Consider the following 27,363-nt stretch of genomic DNA (forward strand, 5'->3'; position numbering starts at 1 on the left):
AACCCTGCTGATGGCACTCCACTTATCACTTCTTTCCAAGATGAAGAGGAAGCATTAGTGAGCACTCTTAGTGAGATGCTAGCAGGGTACAAATAAGGTTATAATAATAATAAATCCTTAGATCCTGAGCTGACACATCTCTCTCCTCTCTCTTACCTCTTCCTTTCTGGACTCTAGAATTTAGAAGCTGGGCTGGAACAGAATCTGCTCCTCTTTGGGCTCCTGCCTTTGCCTAGAAACCTCACACAACTGGCCCAGTAAGTCCAAGCCAGCAGAAGAGCAGCAGATCCTGGGGTTTCTGCACAGCTGCAAAGCATTGCCCTTTGCTCCCATCTGTTTCTGCAAATCATAGCTCTGCAAAGAAAGAACCCCTCTGCTTCTCCAATTGGGACTTTTCCCCTCCCATTTCCTGGTTCCAACAGGGGCCGAACGACAAGTAGAGTCTCTATGATTGGTCTAAAGAGGCTGCATGCAGAGTTTTCTCGACCAGCTGCCTTCTCTGCTGTAATACCAGCTGCAACATGTAGTGCAGTGGTTCTCAACCTTCCTAATGCCGTGCCCCCTTAATACAGTCCCTCATGTTGTGGTGACCCCCAATCATAATATTGTTTTCGTTGCTACTTCATAACAGTCATTTTACTACTGATATACTACTGATATAAATCATAATGTAAATATCTGATATGCAGGATGCATTTTCATTCACTGGACCAAACTGGGCACAAATACCCAATGCACCCACATGCAAATGCTAGTGGGGTTGGGGGAGGATTGATTTTGGGGGAGGATTGATTTGGGAGTTGTAGTTGCTGGGATTTATAGTTTCCTTATAATCAAAGAGCATTCTGAACTCTACCAGCGATTGATTTGAACCAAACTTGGCTCCCATGACCAATGGAAAACACTGGAAGGGTTTGATGGGCATTGACCTTGAGTTTGGGAGTTGTAGTTCACCTATATCCAGGGAGCACTGTGGACTCATGCAATGGTGGATCTGGACCAAACTTGGCATGAATACTCAATATGCCCAAATGTGAACACTGGTGGAGTCTGGGGAAAATAGATCTTGACATTTGGGAGTTGTAGTTGCTGGAATTTATAGTTCATTACAATCAAAGAACATTCTGAACTCCATCAACGATAGAATTGGCTCAAACTTCCCACATGGAATCCCCATCACCATCAGAAAATACTGTGTTTTCTTATGGTCTTTGGCGACCCCTCTGAAACCCCCTCGCGACCCCCTCAGGGGTCCCGACCCCCAGGTTGAGAAACACTGATGTAGTGTCTTGAGTCTGCTATTCCCAGGCTGGACAGTAGAGGGCGTCCGGTTTTCAATCTCCTTGAGGTCCAACCATGAACCTCAAGTGTCTTAAATGGGCTTATGATGACCCCATGGGTTTTGTGGAGTTTTCTTAGGCAAGGAAGACTTGGGGAGGTGGTTTTGACAGTTCCTTCTTCTGAAATACAATCACCAGCCTGTTATTTGGAAGCTTTTAAACAGGCTGGACGGCCATCTGTCAGGGGTGATTTGAATGCAATGTTCCTGCTTCTTGGCAGGGGGTTGGACTGGATGGCCCATGAGGTCTCTTCCAACTCTTTGATTCTATGATTTCTTCTGAGCTTGCAGAAGATGTTTTATTTTGAACAGCCAGTTCAGAATTCTGGGAATAATCTACTTAAATAAAAATGTAATGTTCATTCGTGGGATTAACAGTACTCAAAAACCACTGGACGAATTGACACCAAATTTGGACAGCGTACACCTAACAACCCAATGTATGTCCTTCATTCAAAATTTTTTGATTTTGTCATTTGGGAGTTGTAGTTCTTGGGATTTATAGTTCATCTACATTCAAAGAACATTCTGAACTCCACCAATGATGGGATTGAACCAAAGGCGGCACACAGGACTCCCATGACCAACAGAAAAGTCTAGAAGGGTTTGATGGGCACTGACCTTGAGTTTGGGAGTTGTAGGTCACCTACATCCAGAGAGCACTGTGGACTCAATGATGGATCCGGACCAGACTTGGCACGAATACTCAATATGTCCAAATGTGAACAGTGATGGATCTGGACCAATCTTGGCACGAATGCTCCATATGCCCAAATGGAGTTTGGGGGGAATAGACCTTGACATTTGGGAGTTGTAGTAACTGGGATTTATAGTTCACCTACAATGACAGAGCATTCTGAACCCACAAACGACAGAATTGGGGCAAATTTCCCACACAGAACCCCCATGACCAACAGAAAATACTTAAGGCCACCCAGTCCAACTCTCTTCACCAGGGCAAGAAAATGTAATCAGAGCCCTCCTGACAAAGAGCCATCCAGCCATCGGTATAGATAGATATATGTGATTCACACACAGAGAGATATATAATATCATAGATTTGAAAGGGACCCCTAAAGAAGGACAATTATATGTTGTATGCTCCAGAGTAGGCAAACCAGACTATCTCCACATCAATACTGACAAAGAAACAACAAGAAATACTATTTACCCACAAGCATAAAGAAATTACATATATTAGAAACCAAAACTTTCCCATTATTTCATTTTCCAGATCATCAGACTGGGCCACAGCAACACGTGGCAGGGGACGGCTAGCAATCTATATAAATAAACATTTGTTTGTGGGATTAACATAACTCAAAAACCACTGGGCAAATTGACACCAAATTTGGACACAATACATGTGTCAGGCCAACGAGTGACCATCACTCATAAAAACATTGAATAACACAGCGGAAAAGACTTTGAAAGCAAAAAAAAAATGCATTACAACACATGTGCAAAACCACATACATACATACATACATACAAACACACACACATATACACATATACACAAATATATATACACACATATATGCATACACACACACAAAACACATATACACAGAAAGGGGGAAGGAAGGAAGGAAGGAAGGAAGGAAGGAAGGAAGGAAGGAAGGAAGGAAGGAAGGAAGGAGAGAAGTAGGGAAAGAAAGGAGGGAAGGAGAGAAGGAAAGGAGGGAAGGAGAGAAGGAAAGAAAGAAAGAAAGAAAGGTAGAGAAGGAAGGAGAGAAGGAAATAAAATGCAAGAAGAAAGGAAAGAGAGAGGGAGGGAAGGAAGGAAGGAAGGAAGGAAGGAAGGAAGGAAGGAAGGAAGGAAGGAAGGAAAGAGAGAAGGAAGGATGGAACCAAAGAGCAAAGGAAAGAAACAGGTAGAGAAGGAAGAAAGAAGAAGGGAAAGTCGAAGGAAAAGAAAAAGAGGGAAGGAAAGAAGAAGGGAGGGAAGGAAGGAAGGAGAGAAAGAAAGAAGGAGAGAAAGAAGGAGGTTGGCCACAGCAACTCTGTGGCAGGTACAGCTAATAATAATAATAATAATAATAATAATAATAATAATGTGGTTTTCTGGCATTGTATATTTCTGCCACTTCTCTGACTGTTCATTTGTATTTTGATTCTGTAGCACACTTGTTGATATAAATAAATATATGAATAGAGGAGTGATATAAGGAAGTATGGAAATTGGCAATAAATTATAAGCTGACATGTAAATTAAAAGTTAAAAGAGGGATATGGAAACAAAGTGATTTTGATGACATATGGAGAAAATTTAATGGAAAAAGATTTTTTTTTTAAAGACAGCAGGTTGATATATAAAAGCTGTGGCTCTGGGGAGAGGAGCACAGTGGTGAGGGATAGATAATACCTATAAGCATAAAAATAACATTATGTGTCAAAAGTTAATGTATGGTAGATTGTATTGAATATTACGTATCTGTTATAAAACAAATGATGTAGAACAAATGTATTGAAATGTGATAAAATAAATAAAAAATATTTTTAAAAACTCAACCTGGGGGTTGGGACCCCTGGGGGCCTTGCGAGGGGGCGTCATAGGGATCACCAAAGACCATCAGAAAACACAGTATTTTCTGTTGGTCATGGGGGTTCTGCATGGGAAGTGTGGCCCAATGCTATCATTGGTGGGGTTCAGAATGCTCTTTGATTGTAGGTGAACTAAAACTCCCAGCAACTACAATTCCCAAATGTCAAGGTCTATTTTACCCAAACACAACCAGTGTTCAGATTTGGGCATATTGAGTATCCGTGCCAAGTTTGGTCCAGATCCATCATTGTTTGAATCCACAGTGCTCTCTGGATGTAGGTGAACTACAACTCCAAATTCAGGGTCAATGCTCATCATACCCTTGCAGTATTTTTTGTTGGTCATGGGAGTTCAGTGTGCCAAGTCTGGTTCAATTCCATCATTGGTGGAGTTCAGAATGCTCTTTGATTGTAGGTGAACTAAAAATCCCAGCAACTACAACTCCCAAATGTCAAGGTCTATTTTCCCCAAACTCCACGACTGTTCACATTTGGGCATATTGAGTATTTGTGCCAAGTTTGGTCCATACCCTTGCAGTATTTTTTGTTGGTCATGGGAGTTCTGTGTGTCAAGTCTGGTTCAATTCCATCATTGGTGGAGTTCATAATGCTCTTTGATTGTAGGTGAACTATAAATCCCAGCAACTACCAAATTAAAAAATCAATCCTATACCACCCACAATTACAGTTGTGATGTAGCAACAAAAATAATTTTATGGTTGCGGTCACCACAACATGAGGAAGTGTATTAAGAGGTCATGGCATTACGAAGGTTGAGAACCACTGTTGTCGGGAAATCCTGGCTTAATCTGTTCTCACTTATTTGTCTTTTTTTCACAATTCACAGTTTAATTTGGCGCTAGGACCAATAGTTTTGTCTTTTATAATTTGTAGAAGTTTTCCCCTGTATCATGATAAAAATTAGTCTTTTTGGGTTGTTGTAGGTTTTTTCGGGCTGTATGGCCATGGTCTAGAGGCATGCTCTCCTGACGTTTCGCCTGTATCTATGGCAAGCATCCTCAGAGTTAGTGAGGTCTGTTGGAACTAGGAAAAGGGGTTTATATATCTGTGGAAAGACCAGGGTGAGACAAAGGACTTTTGTCTGCTGGAGCTAGGTGTGAATGTTTCAACTGACCACCTTGATTAGCATACAATTTCAACAGAAAGGAGGAAACCATGAAAATGAACGAAATATGGCTACCAGTATTAAAAAAACCTCTAAAATTAGAACAGCACAACAACAGAGAGGAAACAAACAAACAAGGACATCTAATCACCTCTCAACAAAAGATTGCTCCAAGCACAGTCAGCCCATTGTATGCTAATCAAGGTGGTCAGTTGAAACATTCACACCTAGCTCCAGCAGACAAGAGTCCTTTGTCTCACCCTGGTCATTCCACAGATATATAAACCCTTTTTCCTAGTTCCAACAGATCTCACTACCTCTGAGGATGCATGCAGGTGAAACGTCAGGAGAGAATGCCTCTAGACCAGTGGTTCTCAATCTTCTTAATGCCGTGACCCCTTAACACGGTTCCTCATGTTGTGGTGACCCCCAAACCATAACGTTATTTTTGTTGCTATTTCATAACTGTAATTTTGCTACTGTTATGAATCGTAATGTAAATATCTGACATGCAGGATGTATTTTCATTCACTGGACCAAATTTGGCACAAATACCTGATATGCCCAAATTTGAATACTGGGGCTGGCGGGGGGATTGATTTTATCATTTGGGAGTTGTAGTTGCTAGTTCACCTACAACCAAAGAGCATTCTGAACTCCACCAGTGATGGAATTGAACCAAACTTGGCACACAGAACTCCCATGACCAACAGAAAATACTGGAAGAATTTGGTGGGCATTGACCTTGAGTTTTGGAGTTGTAGTTCTCCAGAGAGCACTGTGGACTCAAACAATGATGAATCTGGACCAAACTTGTCACGAATTCTCAATATGCCCAGTTGAGAACACTGCTGAAGTTTGGGGAAATTAGACCTGGACCTTTGGGAGTTGTAGTTGCTGAGCTTTATGGTTCACCTACAATCAAAGAGCACTCTGAACTCAGCCTACAATGGATCTGTACCAAACTTGGCACACTACCTACATGGCCAACACTGAATAGTGGTGGGGTGGGGGGCTGTTTTTGAATTCTGGGAGTTGTAGTTCACCAACACCAAAAAGGAAGAGAAGGGCAGGCAGAGAGTTCTTCAGTCTTGTCTGCCAAAGGGGTTCCTGTTGTTGTTCATTCGTTCAGTCGTCTCCGACTCTTCGTGACCTCATGGACCAGCCTACGCCAGAGCTCCCTGTCGGCCGTTACCACCCCCAGCTCCCTCAAGGTCAGTCCAGTCACTAAGGGGTTCCTAAGACCATCAAAAATCTGTTTTTTTTCTAATGGTCTTTGGCGACCCCTCTGAAACCCGCATGCGACCCCCCTAGGGGTCCCGACCCCCAGGTTGAGAAACACTGTTCTAGACCATGGCCATACAGCCCAAAAAAACCTACAACAACCCAGTGATTCCAGCCATGAAAGCCTTCGACAATACATTAGTCTTTTTACTTGTCAGCATTAACGGGAGTTGTAGTTTTGTAATGTCTTAATCCTTTTCTGCCAAAGACTGCTGGAGCGTCACCAAATGACAACTCCCGGGGTTCCATCGCATTGAGCCATGAGAGGTAAAGTGGCGTCAAACTGCCTTATTTCAACAGTGTAGATGCATCTTCTGGAATCGATTAAAGTTCCCTGAAAGCAATGGTGTGTTCAATCTTGCATCGTCAGACAATGCCATGGAAGCTTAGTGGAGCATCATAAACACTTTACAAAGGTCTGCCGGTTGCCAGAGAAAGATTAAAGGAAGTTTGAACATAATGGCTTTTTTATTGGTTTCCACTATAGATTCCATCATCCTCTTTGGTCATTCTAATACATATTATCTTCTCATCCTCAGTGCCAATTTGTTTTTTTAAAACATACATTGAAATAGAAGAGGAAATTATCCGTGTTGGAAGAAAATGCCCACTGACGCATGATTCCAGGCACGCTTTCCACAGCATGGTGATAATGCCTTTTCCTTCCTCCACTTTGCTGGTTCTTATCTCTGGGCACCGTCCAAGGACATATAGGATATTTACAGTCATACATCCTCCGAATGATATCATTGGCAACCAAGTCAGCATTTAAGTCTGGAAAGATGCAACTGTTTTGTTTTCATAGAGGACAAAAACATATTTCTCTCTTCCAATCTATCTACACCAAGGCTTCTCAAACTGGGGCTTGGGACCCCTGGGGGGAGACACGAGGGGGTGTCAGAGGAGTCACCAAAGACCATCAGAAAACACTGTATTTTCTGTTAGTCATGGGGGTTCTGTATGGGAAGTTTAACCCAATTCTATTGTTAGTGGAGTTCAGAATGCTCTTTGATTGTAGGTGAACTATAAATCCCAGCAAACACAACTCCCAAATGTCAAGTTTATTTCCCCCAAAGTCCACCAGTGTTCACATTTGGGCATACTGAGTATTTGTGCCAAGTTTGTGCCATTGTTTGAGTGGGACTCTCTGCCCCGGAGTGTGGTGGAGGCTCCTTCTTTGGAAGCTTTTAAACAGAGGCTGGATGGCCATCTGTCAGGGGTGATTTGAATGCAATATTCCTGCTTCTTGGCAGGGGGTTGGACTGGATGGCCCATGAGGTCTCTTCCAACTCTTTGATTCTATGATTCTATGATTCTGTGTGGGAAGTTTGCCCCAGTTCTGGAGTTCAGAATGCTCTTTGATTGTAGGTGAACTATAAATCCCAGTAACTACAACTTCCAAATGTCAAGGTCTATTTTCCCCAAATTCCATTTGTGTGCATATTTGGGCATATGGAATATTTACGCCAAGTTTGGTCCAGAGCCATCATTGTTTGAGTCCACAGTGCTCTCTGGATGTAGATGAACTACAACTCCAAAACTCAAGGTCAATGCCCACCAAACCCTTCCAGTATTTTTCTTGGTCATGGGAGTTCTGTGTGCTAAGTCTGGTTCAATTCCATCATTGGTGGAGTTCGGAATGCTCTTTGATTGTAGGTGAACTATAAATCCCAGCAAACACAACTCCCAAATGTCAAGTTTATTTTCCCCAAAGTCCACCAGTGTTCACATTTGGGCATATTGAGTATTTGTGCCAAGTTTGGTCCATATCCATCATTGTTTGAGTCCATGGGGGTTCTGTGTGGGAAGTTTGCCCTAATTCTGGAGTTCAGAATGCTCTTTGATTGTAGGTGAACTATAAATCCCAGTAACTACAACTTCCAAATGTCAAGGTCTATTTTCCCCAAATTCCATTTGTGTGCATATTTGGGCATATGGAATATTCATGCCAAGTTTGGTCCAGATCCATCATTGTTTGAGTCCACAGTGCTCTCTGGATGTAGATGAACTACAACTCCAAAACTCAAGGTCAATGCCCACCAAACCCTTCCAGTATTTTTCTTGGTCATGGGAGTTCTGTGTGCCAAGTCTGGTTCAATTCCATCATTGGTGGAGTTCGGAATGCTCTTTGATTGTAGGTGAACTATAAATCCCAGCAAACACAACTCCCAAATGTCAAGTTTATTTTCCCCAAAGTCCACCAGTGTTCACATTTGGGCATATTGAGTATTTGTGCCAAGTTTGGTCCAGATCCATCATTGTTTGAGTCCATGGGGGTTCTGTGTGGGAAGTTTGCCCCAATTCTGGAGTTCAGAATGCTCTTTGATTGTAGGTGAACTATAAATCCCAGTAACTACAACTTCCAAATGTCAAGGTCTATTTTCCCCAAATTCCATCTGTGTGCATATTTGGGTATATGGAATATTCATGCCAAGTTTGGTCCAGATCCATCATTGTTTGGGTCCACAGTGCTCTCTTGATGTAGGTGAACTACAACTCCAAAACTCAAGGTCAATGTCCACGGGACCCTTCCAGTATTTTTCTTGGTCATGGGAGTTCTGTGTGCCAAGTCTGGTTCAATTCCATCATTGGTGGAGTTCAGAATGCTCTGAACTATAAATCTAAGCAACTACAACTCCCAAATGACAAAAATCAAAGCCCCCAATCAAGATGAGTGGTGTATTGTGTATTTGTGTCAAATTTGGTTCAGTGAATGAAAATACATCCTGCATATCAGATATTTATTTATTTATTTATTTACAGCATTTTTACCCCGCCCTTCTCAACCCCCGAGGGGGGACTCAGAGCAGCTAACAAAAGCAGCAATTCGATGCCACAATCAATAACACAGTATAAAACCATAAATACATACAGAGTTAAAACAATAGCAGTTAATTCTAACCAAATTATCATAAGTCATTAAAACGATACTCAGTCCACAAACCCACTGAAAGAACCATAAAACCGTATCTTCATACATATCGTCTTGCCAATCCACTTCCAGTCAAAGTGCTGCTTTATGTTTATTGTTCTGTTGCGCGCTGGGCCTGTAAAGAATTTCCTTTAGAACAGGACGTGCAACCTTTGCCCAGTGGGAAGCCAGGGGGCCCAAGGAGAAGTTCTCAGAGGTTTTCCACCACAAATGATCTTTAGATGGCTTGTGAAGTATAACAAAGTCTTTTATTAATGAACAATCAAACAGAAACTTCTCTCGTCTTCAATAAAGCTAAACAAATGCTTCCAGGCTTTATGCAACTGGTGACTTCCTTATCTTGTCCACGAAGGACAGGCAACTGTCTTCAATAACTTCTTCTTTACTTTAAATGAAAATCCCCTTTTTAACTTCTCCCAGGCTGACTGTAATCTAACTCTTACTGATGTGGGCTCCGCTACCGGGTCGAACTGCGTCTCGAAGCACCGAGTGGACCTACCAGTAAAGGTTTAGCTATTCTCTAGCTGGAGTTCTTTGGTCTTTAGGGCTGTTTCCCTGGAAATCTTTGGAGACTCTTAAGACTGTTTTCCCCTGGAAAGTCTTGGAGATCCTTTGATGCTCTTAAGACTGTTTCCCCCTGGAAAGTCTTAAGGGTTGAAGCTTTTGTACAGGGGAAGCTTGCACACGTCCTGTACATTAGATTTCCTTGCTGAGACCAACTAAAAAATGGCTCCCTTCCCTTCCCAACTGCCCTGAGCAAGGGGCGGGACCAAAACGTAATGATGATGGACAGGTGACTTGCCCTATGACTGCAACCAAAGGAAGCCACCTTCCTGCAGAAACCCAGAAACCTTGGACTGCAAGCAAACATTTAATACAAAGCAAATAAAATTGGAGCTCCTGGTACAGCCGTACCAGAACATTTATTGTCCGAAAGCCTGGTCCCGAAACCAAGATTTTAATTTCTTCCTGAACGCCAGGAGGGATGGGGTCGATCGTATTTCATTTGGAAGCGCGTTCCACAGGCGGGGGGCTGCAGCTGAGAAGGCCCTGTCTCTCGTCCCCGCCAGCCGCGTTTGCAATGTTGGCGGGAGCGAGAGCAGGGCCTCCCTGGATGATCTTAAGTTACGAGGTGGGACGTAGAGGCAGATGCGTTCAGACAAGTAAGCTGGGCCAGAACCGTATAGAGCTTTATAGGTCAAAACCAGCACTTTGAATTGAGCTCGGAAGTGGACAGGCAGCCAGTGGAGCTGACACAACAAGGGGGTGGTATGCTCCCTGTATGTGGCTCCTGTTAGTAATCTGGCTGCCACCCGTTGGACTAACTTCAGTTTCCGAACCATCTTCAAAGGCAGCCCCACGTAGAGTGCATTGCAGTAATCTATTTGGAATGTTACCAGAGCGTGGACCACCGTGGCCAGATCAGACTTCCCAAGGTACGGGTGCAGCTGGCGCACAAGTCTTAACTGTGAAAAAGCTCCCCTGGCCACCACTGAAACCTGGGGTTCCAGGCTCATCAAGGAATCCAGTATCACTCTCAAGCTACATTATGATTCACAACAGTAGCAAAATTACAGTTATAATAATGTTATGGTTGGGTGTCACCACAACATAAGGAACTGCATTAAGGGGTTGCGGCATTAGGAAGATTGAGAAACACTAAACTAATACAGTGTAGTGTCACTTTCACTGCCATGGCTCAATGTTATGGAATCATGGGATTTGTTGCTTGGTTATTTTGTTTATCGTGTCAGAAACGAATTGAGAATACACTTATAATGTACAGAAAAACCACAAACAAAGTTAAAAACTTGGCATTATACTCAATGTCCTTTGACCAGTAAAGAGCCACTTGGAGCTGGCCACTTCGAGTCGCTGTAAGGAGGTCCTCCATTGTGCATGTGGCAGGGTTCAGACTGCATTGCAGTAAGTGGTCTGTGATTTGCTCTTCTCCGCACTCGCATGTAGTGGACTCCACTTTGTAGTCTCATTTCTTAAGGTTAGAGTGCAGTCTGTTCACTGCCTTCCAAGTCACCCAGTCTTTTGTGTGCCCAGGGGAGAGTTTCTCATCTGGTATCAGCCACTGATTGAGATTCTGGATTTTAGCCTGCCATTTTTGGACTCTTGTTTGCTGAGGTATTCTTGCGAGTTTCTCTGTAGATCTTAGAAAACAATGTCTTGATTTAAGGCATTGGCATGCTGGCTGATATATGAACAGAGAATGGGCTGAAGACGTCAATCCCTCGGTCCTTTCATTACTTGCTGCTACTTTCTGTCAGATATCAGGTGGTGCAAAACCAGCTAAATCAGGCAGGGACAAACTTCCTAAATTGGGGGCTGCATGGCGGGCCGGAGTGGGGTGGGTGGGCCTGGAAAGAGGGTTCTCCCAAAGTCCTCTCCTTGCCCTTTTCTCCCCTTCCTTGTCTCTTTCGGAGGCAGAAAGTGAAGGAAAGATGGAAACATTTGGATCCCAAAGGGTTGGCCTTTGTTAGGATGAGATGGTGGATGGTAGAGAAAAAAGTGTACCCATTAGACCCCGTATTGCCTTCTCCTGATATAGAATCCAATAATCCTAGAGCTGGAAGAGACCTCCAAGGATCATCCAATCCAGCCCCCTGCCATGCAAGAAGGCACATTCCACAGCCTCTGTGGAAAAGCCTCCAGAGAAGGAGACTCCACCATATGCCAAGGCAGCCAGTATGCCACTCTCCAACCGCTCTTACTCTCAGGAAGTTCTTTATAATCTTTTCAGTTAAATGTATATTTTCCTGCCATTTGAACCCATTGCTGCCTTGTGCCCTGGTCTCTAGAGCAGCAGAAAGTCAGTTCCCCCCCCCCCCCCCCATCAATGGGAATGCTTGAAACATTGGTTCTTGTTTTCCTCTAAACCATTTTTTCTCCCAGCTAAACATCCTCCAGGAGGAAAGGAGGAAGGAAAAAGAGAAGGGAGGAAGGACGGGTAGAAGGGAAAGGACAGAGGAAGGGAGGGAGGAAAGAGAGAAGGAAGGAAAGACGAAAGAGTGGAAGGGAAGGAGGGAGGGAAGGAGAAAAAAGGAGGCAAGGAAAGGAGAGAGATAAGGAAGGAGGAAGGAAAAAGAGAAGGAAGGATAGGATGGTGAGAGAGAGGAGGGCCTGAGAAAACAGCCCAAGGGGCCACATCTGGCATGTGTTTTCCCATGTCTTGGCTAAACAGTCTAATTTCTCCAGTGGTGTAGGGTGTAGACACCCTGTGATAATGCGGCATGTCTCATTAAGAGCCACATCCACTGTTTTAATGTGGTGAGTTGTATTCCACACTGGGCATACGTATTCAGTAGCAGAGTGGCAAACACAAAGGCAAATGGCCAAGGTGGTCCATGCCTTAGTCACCTCTAGACTGGATTACTGTAATGCACTCTACGTGGAGCTGCCCTTGAAAATGGCTCGGAAATTCCAGATGGTCCAACGGGCGGTGGCCAGGTTGTTAACTGGGGCTCCTTACAGAGAGCGGTCAACCCTCCTGTTCAAAGAGCTCCACTGGTTGCCATTCCTTTTCTGGACCCAATTCAAGGTGCAGGTTCTTACCTACAAAGCCCTGAATGGTTTGGGACCCGCCTAGCTGCGTGACCGCATCTCTGTATACGAACCCACACGATCTCTCCGTTCATCTGGAGAGGCCCTGCTCGCGATCCCACCTGCATCGCAGGTGCGATTGGTGTGGACGAGAGAGAGGGCCTTTTCAGTGGTGGCCCCCCCAACTCTGGAACTCACTTCCTAAGGACATCAGGCAGGCCCCAACTCTGGCAGTCTTTAGGAGGAGCTTGAAGACATGGCTGTTCCAGTGTGCCTTCCCAGAATAATGATCCCATAGCACTTTGTCTTCCAAAGCACTTTACATTTTTAGGTGTGCTTGTATGTTTTTCATAAACGCTCCATCACTTTTTCGCCCATGTTCCAGCATTACTTTCAATTTTAATTTTACATTTGGCCTTCCCATAGTTTTTAATCGTGTGGTCTTATTGTTAATGTTGCATTATTGTATTGTCCATATTTTATTTTTAATTGCTTGTATTGTTGTTATTACTGTTTGTATTGTTGTAAGTCGCACCGAGTCCCTTGCGGAGATGGTAGCGGGGTACAAATAAAGTATTATTATTATTATTATTAATATCTTCACTGTGTCTGGTTATGATCCCCAGGTTGTGCCAGACAGCTTTCATATGATATTATTTCTAGCATCCACTTTTTGCTTGATACTCAAGCCGTGCTTCTTATAAGTCAGAGCATGGTCCAGAGTGACTCCCAGGTATGTTGGCGTGCTGCAATGCTCCAGTGGGATTACTTCCCAGATAATCCTCAGAGCTCAAGATACTTGTCCTGTTCTTAAAATGAAAAGCACATGTTTTTGATGGATTGGGAAGCAGCTGGTCTTCCCTGTAATAGGCAGTAAGAGCACCTAAAGCTTTGGAGAGCTTCTGTTCAACCATTTCAAGGCTCCCTGCTTGAGTGGTGATGGCATGATCGTCAGCATAGATGAAACTCTCTGTCCTTTCTGGCAGTGGCAAATCATTTGTTTAAATGTTAAACATTGATAGAGCAAGCATGCTTCCCCAAGGCAGATCGTTCTTCTGTTTTCACCATCTGCTTCTCTGACACTGGAACTCAACAAAAAATCTCCTGTGAAGCACCAGAACTGTTTTGAAAGACAAGGTTAAAGACCTTACAAAACTACAACTTGAATAATTCCATTGCATTGAGCCCTGGCAGTTAAAGTGGTGTCAAATGATATTAATTCTGCAGTGTGGATGTACTATTATCCCTGTCTGGGTTCTTTTGCTCCCTTACCCCAATAGCTGGATTGTGATTTCTGGCATCCGTTATATAGTGTATTGTTTCACTTTTGGATGGGTCAGGATTTGTGACCAAATGCAAAAGCAAAGTTTTGACATCCCTGTGATGTTGCAAGCAGATTGCCGACAGAACAGAGACTGGCGTCGTTTAGGGGAACAAAATTGCCTTTACTGTTCAAACAATTTAATTTCATAACAGGCATGGGAAGCAAAGGCCATCATTCCTCTGGGAATATGGTGACGGGAGAGAGTGCTTTGGAAGATGTCCTCTGCTACAAAAATACTAGAGGAGTATGGAAAGAAAGAAATTAAATCCTTGGTATAAATATATGTATTGTTGGCATTAAGAGAATAGGAATCATAGAATCAAAGAGTTGGAAGAGACCTCATGGGCCATCCAGTCCAACCCCCTGCCAAGAAGCAGGAATATTGCATTCAAATCACCCCTGACAGATGGCCATCCAGCCTCTGTTTAAATGCTTCCAAAGAAGGAGCCTCCACCACACTCCGGGGCAGAGAGTTCCACTGCTGAACGGCTCTCACAGTCAGGAAGTTCTTCCTCATGTTCAGATGGAATCTCTTTTCCTGTAGTTTGAAGCCATTGTTCCTCATCCTAGTCTCCATGGAAGCAGAAAACAAGCTTGCTCCCTCCTCCCTGTGGCTTCCTCTCACATATTTATACATGGCTATCATATCTCCTCTCAGCCTTCTTTTCTTCAGGCTAAACATGCCCAGCTCCTTAAGCTGCTCCTCATAGGGCTTGTTCTCCAGACCCTTGATCATTTTAGTTGCCCTCCTCTGGACACATTCCAGCTTGTCAATATCTCTCTTGAATTGTGGTGCCCAGAATTGGACACAATATTCCAGGTGTGGTCTAACCAAAGCGGAATACAGGGGTAGCATTACTTCCCTAGATCTAGACACTATGCTCCTATTGATGCAGGCCAAAATCCCATTGGCTTTTTTTGCCGTCACATCACATTGTTGGCTCATGTTTAACTTGTTGTCCACGAGGACTCCAAGATCTTTTTCACACGTACTGCTCTCGAGCCAGGCCTCATCCCCCATTCTATATCTTTGCATTTCATTTTTCCTGCCAAAATGAAGTATCTTGCATTTGTCCCTGTTGAACTTCATTTTGTTAGTTTTGGCCCATCTCTCTAATCTGTCAAGATCGTTTTGAATTCTGCTCCTGTCCTCTGGACTATTGGCTATCCCTCCCAATTTGGTGTCGTCTGCAAACTTGATGATCCTGCCTTCTAGCCCTTCATCTAAGTCGTTAATAAAGATGTTGAACAGGACCGGGCCCAGGACGGAACCCTGCGGCACTCCACTCGTCACTTCTTTCCAAGATGAAGAGGAAGCATTAGTGAGCACCCTCTGGGTTCGTCCATTTAACCAATTACTGATCCACCTCACCGTAGTTTTGCCTAGCCCACATTGGACTAGTTTCCTTGCCAGAAGGTCATGGGGGACCTTGTCGAAGGCCTTACTGAAATCCAGGTACGCTACATCCACGGCATTCCCCGCATCTACCCAGCCTGTAACTCTATCGAAAAAAGAGATCAGATTAGTCTGGCATGACTTGTTTTTAATAAATCCATGTTGACTATCAGCGATGACTGCATTTGTTTCTAAGTGTTTGCAGACCGCTTCCTTAACAATCTTTTCCAGAGTCTTGCCTGGTATCGACTTGAGGCTGACCGGACGGTAGTTGTTTGTGTCATCCTTTTTTCCCTTCTTGAAGATTGGGACCACATTGGCCCTCCTCCAATCTGCTGGAACTTCTCCCGTTCTCCAAGAACTCTCAAAGATGGTTGCCAATGGTTCCGAAATGACTTCCGCTAGTTCCTTCAGTACTCTTGGGTGTAGTTGATCTGGCCCTGGGGACTTGAACTCATTTAGAGCAGCCAGGTATTCCTGGACGACTTCTTTCCCAATTTGGGGTTGGATGTCCTCCAATCCCTCATCCACTCCATCTTGCTGAGGTTGAAGATGACTTTCTTTCTGTGAGAAGACCGAGGCAAAGAAGGCATTAAGTAGTTCTGCCTTTTCCTATGGAAACTATGGTTACTTTTACCATAGTGCAGTCGTTCTTAACCTTCCTAATGCTGCAACCCCTTAATGTAGTTCCTCATGTTGTGGTGAACCCCAACCATAAAATTATTCTCGTTGCTACTTCATAACTGTAGTTTTGCTACCCTTATGAATCATAATGTAAATATGTGATATGCAGGATGTATTTTCATTTACTGGAGCAAATTTTGCACAAATACCCGATATGCCCATATCGGAATGCTGGTGGGGTTGGGAGGGGGGATTGACTGTGTCATTTGGGAGTTGTAGTTGCTGGGACTTATAGTTAACCTACAATCAAAGAGCATTCTGAACTCCACCAATGATGGAATTGAACCAAACTTGGCACACAGAACTCCCATGAGCAACAGAAAATACTGGAATGGTTTGGTGGGCATTGACCTTGAGTTTTGGAGTTGTAGTTCACCTACATCCAGAGAGCACTGTGGATTCAAACAATGATGGATCTGGACCAGATTTGGCACGAATACTCAATATGCCCAAATGTGAACAGTCGTGGAGTTTGGGGAAAATAGACCTTGACATTTGAGAGTTGTAGTTGCTGTAGTTGTATACCTGCAGTTTGGCCACCAGTGATAGAATTGGGCCAAACTTCCCACACAGAACCTCCATGCCTTGAAGGGACTCTTTGGTGTGAGTCTCCCTCCCACCTCGCACGCTCTGCCTCATCCATACATGCGCATCACGCTGCCATGTGCCAAGCATGCCTGCTCTCCCCTCCCCACTTGGAGTCTCATAAAAAGCCCTCCGCTTGGTTGAGAGACTGGCTGAAAGGCCGGCCAATCACTGTGGAGGAGGGCTTTTGGTGGGAGGATTCGCTGTCTGTTTCCAGAAAGAAAGAGAAGGACAGGCAGAGAGATCGTCAGCCTTCGCTGGGTTGCAGCTAAACGTCAAAAAAACCAAGATTATGGCAACAAGAATGATTGACAACTGGAAAATAGAGGGAGAAAATGTGGAGGCCGTGACAGACTTTGTATTTCTAGGCGCAAAGATTACTGCAGATGCAGACTGTGGCCAGGAAATCAGAAGACGCTTACTTCTTGGGAGGAGAGCAATGTCCAGTCTTGATAAAATAGCAAAGAGTAGAGACATCACACTGGCAACAAAGATCCGCCTAGTCAAAGCCATGGTATTCCCTGTAGTCACCTACGGATGTGAGAGCTGGACCTTAGGGAAGGCTGAGCGAAGGAAGATCGATGCTTTTGAGCTGTGGTGTTGGAGGAAAGTGCTGAGAGTGCCTTGGACTGCGAGAAGATCCAACCAGTCCATCCTCCAGGAAATAAAGCCCGGCTGCTCATTGGAGGGAAGGATACTAGAGACAAAGTTGAAGTACTTTGGCCACATCATGAGGAGACAGCAAAGCCTAGAGAAGACAATTATGCTGGGGAAAGTGGAAGGCAAAAGGAAGAGGGGCCGACCAAGGGCAAGATGGATGGATGGCATCCTTGAAGTGACTGGACTGACCTTGAAGGAGCTGGGGGTGGTGACGGCCGACAGGGAGCTCTGGCGTGGGCTGGTCCATGAGGTCACGAAGAGTCGGAGACGACTGAACGAATGAACAACAACAACAAATTAAAACTTCCCAATATAGAGGGCGGCATATACTCTTTTCCAGCAGAAGACTGTAATGGTGAGATGTTCTTTCTTCTTTCTCATGGGCCAGCCTCTCTAAATGATATTCCATCCTTTTAAAAGGGTGTGAATATTTAAATTATGATATCTTGAGCTACAACAAGCTAGTCAGCCTTTTATTATGCTGGCGAAACCTTGGCTCACACGCTTGTCTCTAAATCTGCAACAGACACTAGAGAAAGCGGAGGCCAAAATGTTATTACCCAATAAATTTTAAGCTTATCTGCATTTTCCCAGGCGTTTAATTCCATAGACCGATCTCAACATTGCGTTGAAATGGCTTTGTCTTGGAATACTATGGCTACGTTTGGACTACGGAGGTTATCCATTTGGCAAAGGATTTTGTACAGTTAGCACTAAAAAAAAAGACATTGAAAGGATCAAGATGCTTTCCCAAGGAGGACAAAATGCAACATCTGGAACATTATAGTTTATTTTTTAAAAGAATTATGGAGCTGGAGACCTCACAATATATACAATTTACAAAATTAGGTTCAGTGCGGAGAAAGTGGTTACGGAAACTCCCTTTCCATTAACGCTGCAATTCAGAAGTATGCAGTTTAGAGGATGCTGAAAGATGGAGAGCATTCTCAGAAAGCTGACATTCAGAGCTTGGAAGTAACTTGTGACAAACAAGAACTGATTTTTCATTACTCCCAGTTTGGGGAATAATTAGGGGTGCATCTACACCAGTGTTTCTCAACCCTCCTAATGCTGTGACCCCTTAATACAGTTCCTCATGTTGTGGTGACCCCCAATCATAACATTATTTGTTTGAGGACCGGGACATCCGTAGGGATACCAAGGTGTTTGTATATAGAGCTATTGTCCTCCCAACCCTGCTATATGCCTGTGAGACGTGGACTGTCTGCAGACGTCACATGCAACTCCTGGAACGATTCCATCAGTGATGCCTCTGGAAAATCCTGCAAATCTCTTGGGAAGACAAGTGGACAAACGTCAGCGTGCTGGAAGAAGCAAAGACCACCAGCATTGAAGCGATGGTCCTCCGCCATCAACTCCGCTGGACCGGCCACGTAGTCCGGATGCTCGACCGCCGTCTCCCAAAGCAGTTGCTCTACTCCGAACTCAAGAACGGAAAACGGAATGTTGGAGGACAGGAAAAGAGATTTAAAGATGGGCTCAAAGCCAACCTTAAAAACTCTGGCATAGACACTGAGAACTGGGAAGCCCTGGCCCTTGAGCGCTCCAGCTGGAGGTCAGCTGTGACCAGCAGTGTTGCAGAATTTGAGGAGGCACGAATGGAGGGCGAAAGGGAGAAGTGCGCCAAGAGGAAGGCGCGTCAAGCCAACCCCAGCCGAGACCGCCTTCCACCTGGAAACCAATGCCCGCACTGCGGAAGAAGATGCAGAGCAAGAATAGGGCTCCACAGCCACATACGGACCCACAAGAATATTGGAAGACAATCCTCCTCGGAAAGCGAGGGATCGCCTAAGTAAGTAAGGTAAGTAAGTGTTCATAATTTTAATGTTTCTGCTGTTATGATTTGTAATGTAAATATCTGATATGCAGGATGTATTTTCATTCACCGGACCAAATTTGGCACAAATAGCCAATACACCCAAATTTGAATACTGGGGAAGGGGGTTGTTTTGTCATTTGAGAGTTGTAGTTGCTGGGATTTATAGTGTGTTGTTGTAGGTTTTTTTGGGCTATATGGCCATGGTCTAGAGGCATTCTCTCCTAATGTTTCGCCTGCATCTATGGCAAGCATCCTCAGAGGTAGTGAGGTCTGTTGGAACTAGGAAAAAGGGGTTTATATATCTGTGGAATGACCAGGGTGGGACAAAGGACTCTTGTCTGCTGGAGCTAGGTGTGAATGTTTCAACTGACCACCTTGATTAGCTGGGATTTATAGTTCATCTATAATTAAAGAGCATTCTGAACTCCACCAGCGATGGAATTGATCATACTTGGCACACAAAACTCCCATGACCAACAGAAAATACTGGAAGGGTTTGGTGGGCATTGAGTTTGGGAGTTGTAGTTCACCTAAATCCAGAAAGCACTGTGGACTCAAACAATGATGGATCTGGACCAAACTTGGCACAGATACTCAATATGCCCAAATGTGAACACTGGAGGAGTTTGAGGAAAATGACTTTGACATTTGGGAGTTGTAGTTGCTTGGAATTATAGTTCACCTACAATCAAAGAACATTCTGAACCCCACCAATGATAGAATTGAACCAAACTTCCCACGCAGTACCCCCATGACCAACAGAAAATACTGTGCCTCCCTCCAGCCTCACATGCTCTCCCTTGCCTGCACATACGCACAACGCTGCCATGTGCCGAGTACGCCTGCTCTCCCCTTCCCCACTTGGCGTCTCAGAAACAGCCCTCCCCTTGTCTGAGAGACCGGCTGAGAGGCTGGCCAATCATAGCGGAGGAGATCTTTTGGTGGGAGGATTCCTTGTCTGTTTCCAAAGAGTCTTGCTCTACTGGCCTCCTATATAGGCCTACCTACAATATCATAACGGCGTTCATAGAATCATAGAATCATAGAATCAAAGAGTTGGAAGAGACCTCATGGGCCATCCAGTCCAACCTCCTGCCAAGAAGCAGGAATATTGCATTCAAATCACCCCTGACAAATGGCCATCCAGCCTCTGCTTAAAAGCTTCCAAAGAAGGAGCCTCCACCACACTCCGGGGCAGAGAGTTCCACTGCTGAACGGCTCTCACAGTCAGGAAGTTCTTCCTCATGTTCAGATGGAATCTCCTCTCTTGTAGTTTGAAGCCATTCTTCCGCGTCCTAGTCTCCAAGCAGAAAACAAGCTTGCTCCCTCCTCCCTGTGGCTTCCTCTCACATATTTATACATGGCTATCATATCTCCTCTCAGCCTTCTCTTCTTCAGGCTAAACATGCCCAGTTCCCTAAGCCGCTCCTCATAGGGCTTGTTCTCCAGACCCTTGATCATTTTAGTCGCCCTCCTCTGGACACATTCCAGCTTGTCAATATCTCTCTTGAATTGTGGTGCCCAGAATTGGACACAATATTCCAGGTGTGGTCTAACCAAAGCGGAATAGAGGGGTAGCATTACTTCCTTAGATCTAGACACTACGCTCCTATTGATGCAGGCCAAAATCCCATTGGCTTTTTTTGCCGCCACATCACATTGTTGGCTCATGTTTAACTTGTTGTCCACGAGGACTCCAAGATCTTTTTCACACGTACTGCTCTCGAGCCAGGCATTGTCCCCCATTCTGTATCTTTGCATTTCGTTTTTGCTGCCAAAGTGGAGTATCTTACATTTGTCACTGTTGAACTTCATTTTGTTAGTTTTGGCCCATCTCTCTAATCTGTCAAGATCGTTTTGAATTCTGCTCCTGTCCTCTGGACTATTGGCTATCCCTCCCAATTTAGTGTCGTCTGCAAACTTGATGATCATGCCTTCTAGCCCTTCATCTAAGTCATTAATAAAGATGTTGAACAGGACCGGGCCATGCAGTCATGCCGGCCACATGACCTTGGAGGTGTCTACGGACAACGCTGGCTCTTCGGCTTAGAAATGGAGATGAGCACCACACCCCAGAGTCAGACATGACTGGACTTAATGTCAGGGGACTACCTTTACCATTACCTACAATATCATAAATCACTCAAGAATCCTGGTACCTGGAGGTTGCCCCTTTCCACATTCCAGAGCCTAGTTCTCCACCCACCTTTGGGTAATTGAGTTTTATGGCTGGTTCATATGTCCTGTACTACCTTTTGGCCCATGACCATGTGCTCTGTGTTTTAGCGGTTGGCTGACAGTTGTATGACATGAGCTAGAGATCATGGCAAAGAGAAGGACAGGTGGAAAGATCTTCAGCCTTCTCTGCTAAAGGGGTTCCCAAGACCATCAGAAATATATATTTTCTGATGGTCTTTGGAGACCCCTCTGAAACCCCCATTTGACCCCCTCCCCAGGGGTCCCGACCCCCAGGCTGAGAAACGCTGATCTACACTGTAGAATTACTGCAGTTTGATACCACATTCACTATCATAGCTCAATGCTATGGTATTCTGGGAGTTGTAGTTTGATGAGGCACCATCAGTCTTTGACATCAAAGAGGAAAGACCTTGAAAAACTACAACTCTCACGATTTCAGGAACAATTGGGGAATGCCTTGCACTGCAGCTAATTACTCTTAAAATGTAGTTTTTCAAGCTCTGCTATCAGTCACTATAAAGCTAATGTCAAAACAAACTTATCATTAAAATGTATAAATAATAAGATGCACTGTATTCCACAATGAATTATAGTACTGAGTACATTGGGGTGCATTTGTATCATGTTTTCTGATAAAAAGCAATGGAAAACATTGAAGATGTATTTGATTGATCCCGGTTCTTCCTCCAGCACCCAAGAGGAAAATATTTTCAAGCAATACATCCTACAAATCATATTTTAGAAAAGCTACAGCTGAGATGCTTTTATTGGTGGGCTGCTGAGTATATGAAAAGACCAAGTTATGTACAGTATCCCTGAATCTGTTGGGGAAAGATTTTCGGCTAGACTGTGATCACCGGGGAACCATAGATACAACCGAACACAGTTGAATAATATGACATCTGGTTCTAAAGTTATGTTGGAGGACCTAAGGAGTACTCGATATCCTCTCTAGAAATTTACTAGGTCTTCCAGTGTAATTTTATGGTAACTTTTAGGGAAAACATACCATAGAATCTCTTGGGGGAACCTAGCATATAGAGACCATTTCCCCCATGGGATACATAAGTAAAACCATAGATATTAGTAACGTGGTTATGTGGGGGGTGTCATACTGTATTTCCACAGTCACAACCACATAAAGACCTGAGATGCATCTTGGGCTTATTGTGTGGCTGCTGTTCCTTTGTGGTCAACAAAAAGTGTTCCCAGTATGCCAAGAATCCTTTGCACAAGTCTGAAAGGAGTCACCATTCTGTGCCCGAGTGCCCTTGTGGCTATCCATCTCAGCCTTTTGGCAACCGACAACAGGCTCCCTTAGTCCTCTCTGAAATCCACAGGTCGGATCATCATGCTGGTCATCTTGAGGCTATGGCTGGGCCCTTTCCAATAGTGCCACTTCATGCCGTTGTATCTCATCATGGCAGGTGAAGGTGGGAAGTAAATGCCATTCAAGTTTGAGGGTCCACATGCGTCAAACCACCAGCCTGGAGCATCAGAAAGATGTATTAGAAAGAAGAAGAAAATATCAAGACCAAGAGAACTTAAAGGTATTCATTCCTACAGCACTACTCTCACTAATTGTTTCCCAGAATTATGGAGACATAGCATGTCACAAGAAATATGATGCGAATATTTGACAAATGTGGATTTAATATGTGTGGGCTTGAATGAAACTGAATGACAGGAATTAATGAATGAGAGCTAATGATTTTGGAGACACCATCCTAAAATATTACGGCCTGCAATGACTAAATCATTAACTGCCTGCCTTCTGGACTGTAATTAAAAGTTGTTAATGAGAATTGAAAAAGTAAACTGTGATAAGAACTGTGACAGTGATAAGAGAAATGTTTACATCTGTCAACATTTGCTGACTAGAAACTGGATTAACTCTAAAGGCTGTTTACATTAGTCAAAGACAATGCTCTTCCGTTGTCTTTGACTAATGTTTTTGACTTTGTCTTTGACTTTGACTTCAAGCTTGTGTGCCAGCTGCGCCCGTACCTTGGGAAGTCTGATCTGGCCACAGTGGTCCACACTCTTGTTACATCCCGGATAGATTACTGCAATGCACTCTACGTGGGGTTGCCTTTGAAGACTGTTCGGAAACTTCAATTAGTCCAACGGGCAGCTAGATTACTCACTGGAGCATCATACCACCCCCTTGTTATGTCAGCTCCAATGGCTGCCAATCCAGTTCCGAGCACAATTCAAAGTGCTGGTTTTGACCTACAAAACCCTATACGGCTCCGGCCCAGCGTACCTGTCCGAACGTATCTCCTTCTACGTCCCACCTCGGAGTTTAAAATCTTCTGGGGAGGCCCTGCGCTCGGCCCCACCTTTATCACAAGTGAGGATGGCGGGGACGAGGGACAGGGCCTTCTCGGTGGCGGCCCCTCGCCTGTGGAATTCACTCCCCGGGGAAATTAGGTCATCAACATCCCTCCTCTCTTTCAGAAGGAAGTTAAAAACCTGGATATGGGACCAGGCCTTTGAGTAAGCTGGCAGATGGATAAAGGACAATGATGACCAGAGTAGGAAAGGACTATTATTATTATTATTATTAACTTTATTTGTACCCCGCTAGCATCTCCCGAAGGACTCGATGCGGCTTACAAAGGCCAAGGCCTCAAACACAATATAACAATACAACACTTAAGCAAATTAAAAACAGTTAAGCAATATTAGACAAACAAATAATAAACAATACATCAGGACACTATAAAACTGGGGGCGGGCCAAAGTAATGGGTACAAGATTAAAAGTGCTGATGTGGCAGGTGGTAAATAAGGATTATAAGGTATGTGCAGTGTGCGACGTGCAGCAATCTTGGTTCTATTAAAGTGCTTCTGGGACTTGTTGTTGGGGATTCCTATTCTGGAAAGACACATCGGGCCTGTCTAAGGTTTTTAGGGAGGGTGTTACAGAGTCAGGGGGCCACCACCAAAAAGGCCCTGTCTTGTGTCCCCACCAAGCGCGCCTGCGACGCCGGCGGGATCATGAGCAGGGCCTCTCCAGATGACCGAAGTGAACGCGTGGGTTCATAAATGGAGATGCGGTCACGAAGGTAGGCTGGTCCCAAACCGTTTAGGTTTTATAATGTTGGATGGACTATGGATTTATGAATTGGCGAACGTTGACCACAAGATGATTTTATTGCTGCTATGGTATTAATTTGATTGTTTTAACTAGTTCTAATTGTTGTTGTTATATTGTATTTTGTATATTGTATTTTGTGAATTGTTAGGCATCAAATTGTGCCTTTTGTAAGCCGTGCTGAGTCCCCCTTAGGGGGTTGAGAAGGGCGGGGTAGAAGCGCTCGAAATAAATAAATACATTTCAAGTCAAACCCGTAACACAATGGTTACCTGAAGACAAACATCTATGTCAGGAGGTGAAGACCAAGATATTTTCAACGGGACAATTATTTACTACATCAGCAGAATATTCCTATAAAAGGCTCAATCTAATAATTCTCAAATTGTGGCAGACCAGAGGAGTCTGGCTCACCTGGTATGCTCTGCTCCATTGGGAAGGAGAGAGAGTGTATGTATGGAGAGTATCAGATCTGCTATAGGAAAGCAAGATTCTATACACTTTTGGCTTCTTTCTCAAGGGAAGAGGAAGAACTGCATTTTGGAATCATGATACATTTGCAAGGAATAAGGTTTGGTGGGCATTGACCTTGCGTTTTGGAGTTGTAGTTCTCCTACATCCAGAGAGCACTGTGGACTCAAGCAATGATGGATCTAAACCAGTGGTTCTCAACCTTCCTAATGCCGCAACCCCTTAATACAGTTCCTCATGTTGTCGTGACTCCCAGCCGTATAATTATTTTTGTTGCTACTTCATAACTGTAATTTTGCTACTGTTATGAATCGCGATGTAAATATTTGATATGCAGGATATATTTTCATTCACTGGACCAAAGTTGGCACAAATATCCCATACGTCCAAATTTGAATACTGGTTGGCTGGGGGTGGGGTTACTGACTTTGTCATTTGGGAGTTGTAGTTGCTGGGATTTATAGTTCAACTACAATCAAAGAGCATTCTGAGCCCCACCAATGATGGACCGAACCAAACTTGGCCCTCAAAACTCCAACCAACAGAAAATACTGGAAGGGTTTGGTGGGCACTGCCCTTGAGTTTTGGAGTTGTAGTTCACCTACAAGCAGAGAACACTGTGGACCCAAACAATGATGGATCTGGACCAAACTTAGCACAGATACACAATATGCCCAAATGTGAACACTGGTGGAGTTTGTGGAAAACAGACCATGACATTGGGGCGTTGCGGTTGCTGGGATTTGTAGTTCACATACAATCAGAGCATTTTTAACCCTACCAACGATAAAATTGGGCCAAATTTCCCACTTGGAACCCCCACGACCAACAGAAAATACTGGAAGGGTTTAGAGGGGATTGACCTTGAGTTTTGGAGTTGTAGTTCACCTACATCCAGAGAGCACCGTGGACTCAAGCAATGTTGGATCTGGACCAAACTTGGCACAAATACTCAATATGCCCAAATTTGAAAACTGGTGGAGTTTGGGGAAAATAGACCTTGAAGTTTGCTGTATTGTTGCATTGATGTTTTTGATGTTAATTAATTGATACTACTGTTTTAAATGACTAATGATTTTGTACTGTGTTGCTGATACTGGTTGTTAACCGCTCTGAGTCGCCTGATGGCTGAGAAGAGCGGTACACAAGTAAAGTAAATAAATAATAATAATAAATTTGGGAGTTGTAGTTGCTGGGATTTATAGTTCACCTACAATCAAAGAGCATTCTGAACTCGACCAATGATGGAATTGAACCAAACTTGGCACACATAATTCCCATGACCAACAGAAAATACTGTGTTTTCTGAAGGTCCTTGGCGACCCCTCTGACACCCCCTCATGACCCCTCCAGGGGTCCCGACCCCCAGGTTGAGAAACACTGATCTAAACCAAACTTGTGGAGCACTCCTTTAATTGAAGGGGAAATGCTGGAGGAAAAGGGGAGCATCGGATAAGAGCATGGGATAAAACGGAATGTCGGATAAGTGAAGGTCGGATAATCGAGACTCTACTGTGCATGCTAACCATGTTTTTGCTGTGCTTCTGTAATCTATTCACTTTGCAAAAAGAAAAAGAGAGGAATAAGGGGGCTTGTAAAGCTAAAAAGAAATGTTTTTTTCATATTTGATTCTAAGAAATTGCTTGAGGAAAACCTGCTTCATTGTTCAGCTTGGAAGGTGTGTCTTTGGGTGGATCATAGAGCACATAATTAATAATCATGTAAGCCTAAAGTGATTGGACCCTTTATCAGAACTCACCTGCTTTCAGAGAAATGAAAGTTAACTAGAAACTTAGTACCATGCATGAGCATACCACACTCAATCAGCTAGTAAGGAAAAAACACCTGATTTATGAGAATTCACATGTCAACCAATTTTTATGTTCAGGGTGGCAGTTTCACTTTTGCCTGCATGAACAGGACTGTATTGTCAAAGGCTTTCATGGCTGGAATCGCTGGGTTGTTGTAGGTTTTTTCGGGCTATATGGCCATGTTCTAGAGGCATTCTCTCCTGATGTTTCGCCTGCATCTATCGCAAGCATCCTCAGAGGTAGTGAGGTCTGTTGGAACTAGGAAAATAGGTTTATATATCTGTAGAATGACCAGGGTGGGACAAAGAACTCTTGTTTGTTGGAGCTAGGAGTGAATGTTTAAACTGACCACCTTGATTAGCATTTGATGGCCTGGCAGTGCCTGGGGCAATCTTTTGTTGAGAGGTGATCACTGATTAGATGTTCTTGCCATACATCAAGGAAACCACTGACCGCATAGGGAAGCTGATGAGGAAACACAACATACAAACTATCTACAGACCCACCAAGAAAA

The 27,363-nt window shown here is 44.0% G+C and overlaps 2 protein-coding genes across 2 annotated transcripts in view; both read right to left on the reverse strand.

Annotated features, from left to right (window-relative positions):
- LOC132781454 (uncharacterized) overlaps positions 1–404 on the reverse strand; it is a 54,367-nt gene extending 53,963 nt beyond the window's left edge. Inside the window, exon 1 of the mRNA XM_067473710.1 lies at positions 157–404. The gene's annotated coding sequence lies outside the window, so the exon portion shown is untranslated. The remainder of the gene's footprint in view (positions 1–156) is intronic.
- A 17,796-nt stretch (positions 405–18,200) lies between these two features.
- Positions 18,201–27,363, reverse strand: part of LOC132781453 (angiopoietin-2-like) — a 51,978-nt gene continuing 42,815 nt past the window's right edge. The window contains exons 9-10 of the mRNA XM_067473711.1: positions 21,394–22,955; positions 18,201–20,273 (exon numbers count right to left, since the gene is read on the reverse strand). Of these exons, the coding sequence (XP_067329812.1) occupies positions 22,786–22,955 (170 nt within the window). The 3' untranslated portion in view covers positions 18,201–20,273; positions 21,394–22,785. The remainder of the gene's footprint in view (positions 20,274–21,393; positions 22,956–27,363) is intronic.

This window comes from Anolis sagrei, chromosome X (genome assembly GCF_037176765.1).
Source record: "Anolis sagrei isolate rAnoSag1 chromosome X, rAnoSag1.mat, whole genome shotgun sequence".
Taxonomy (NCBI): Eukaryota; Metazoa; Chordata; class Lepidosauria; order Squamata; family Dactyloidae; genus Anolis; species Anolis sagrei.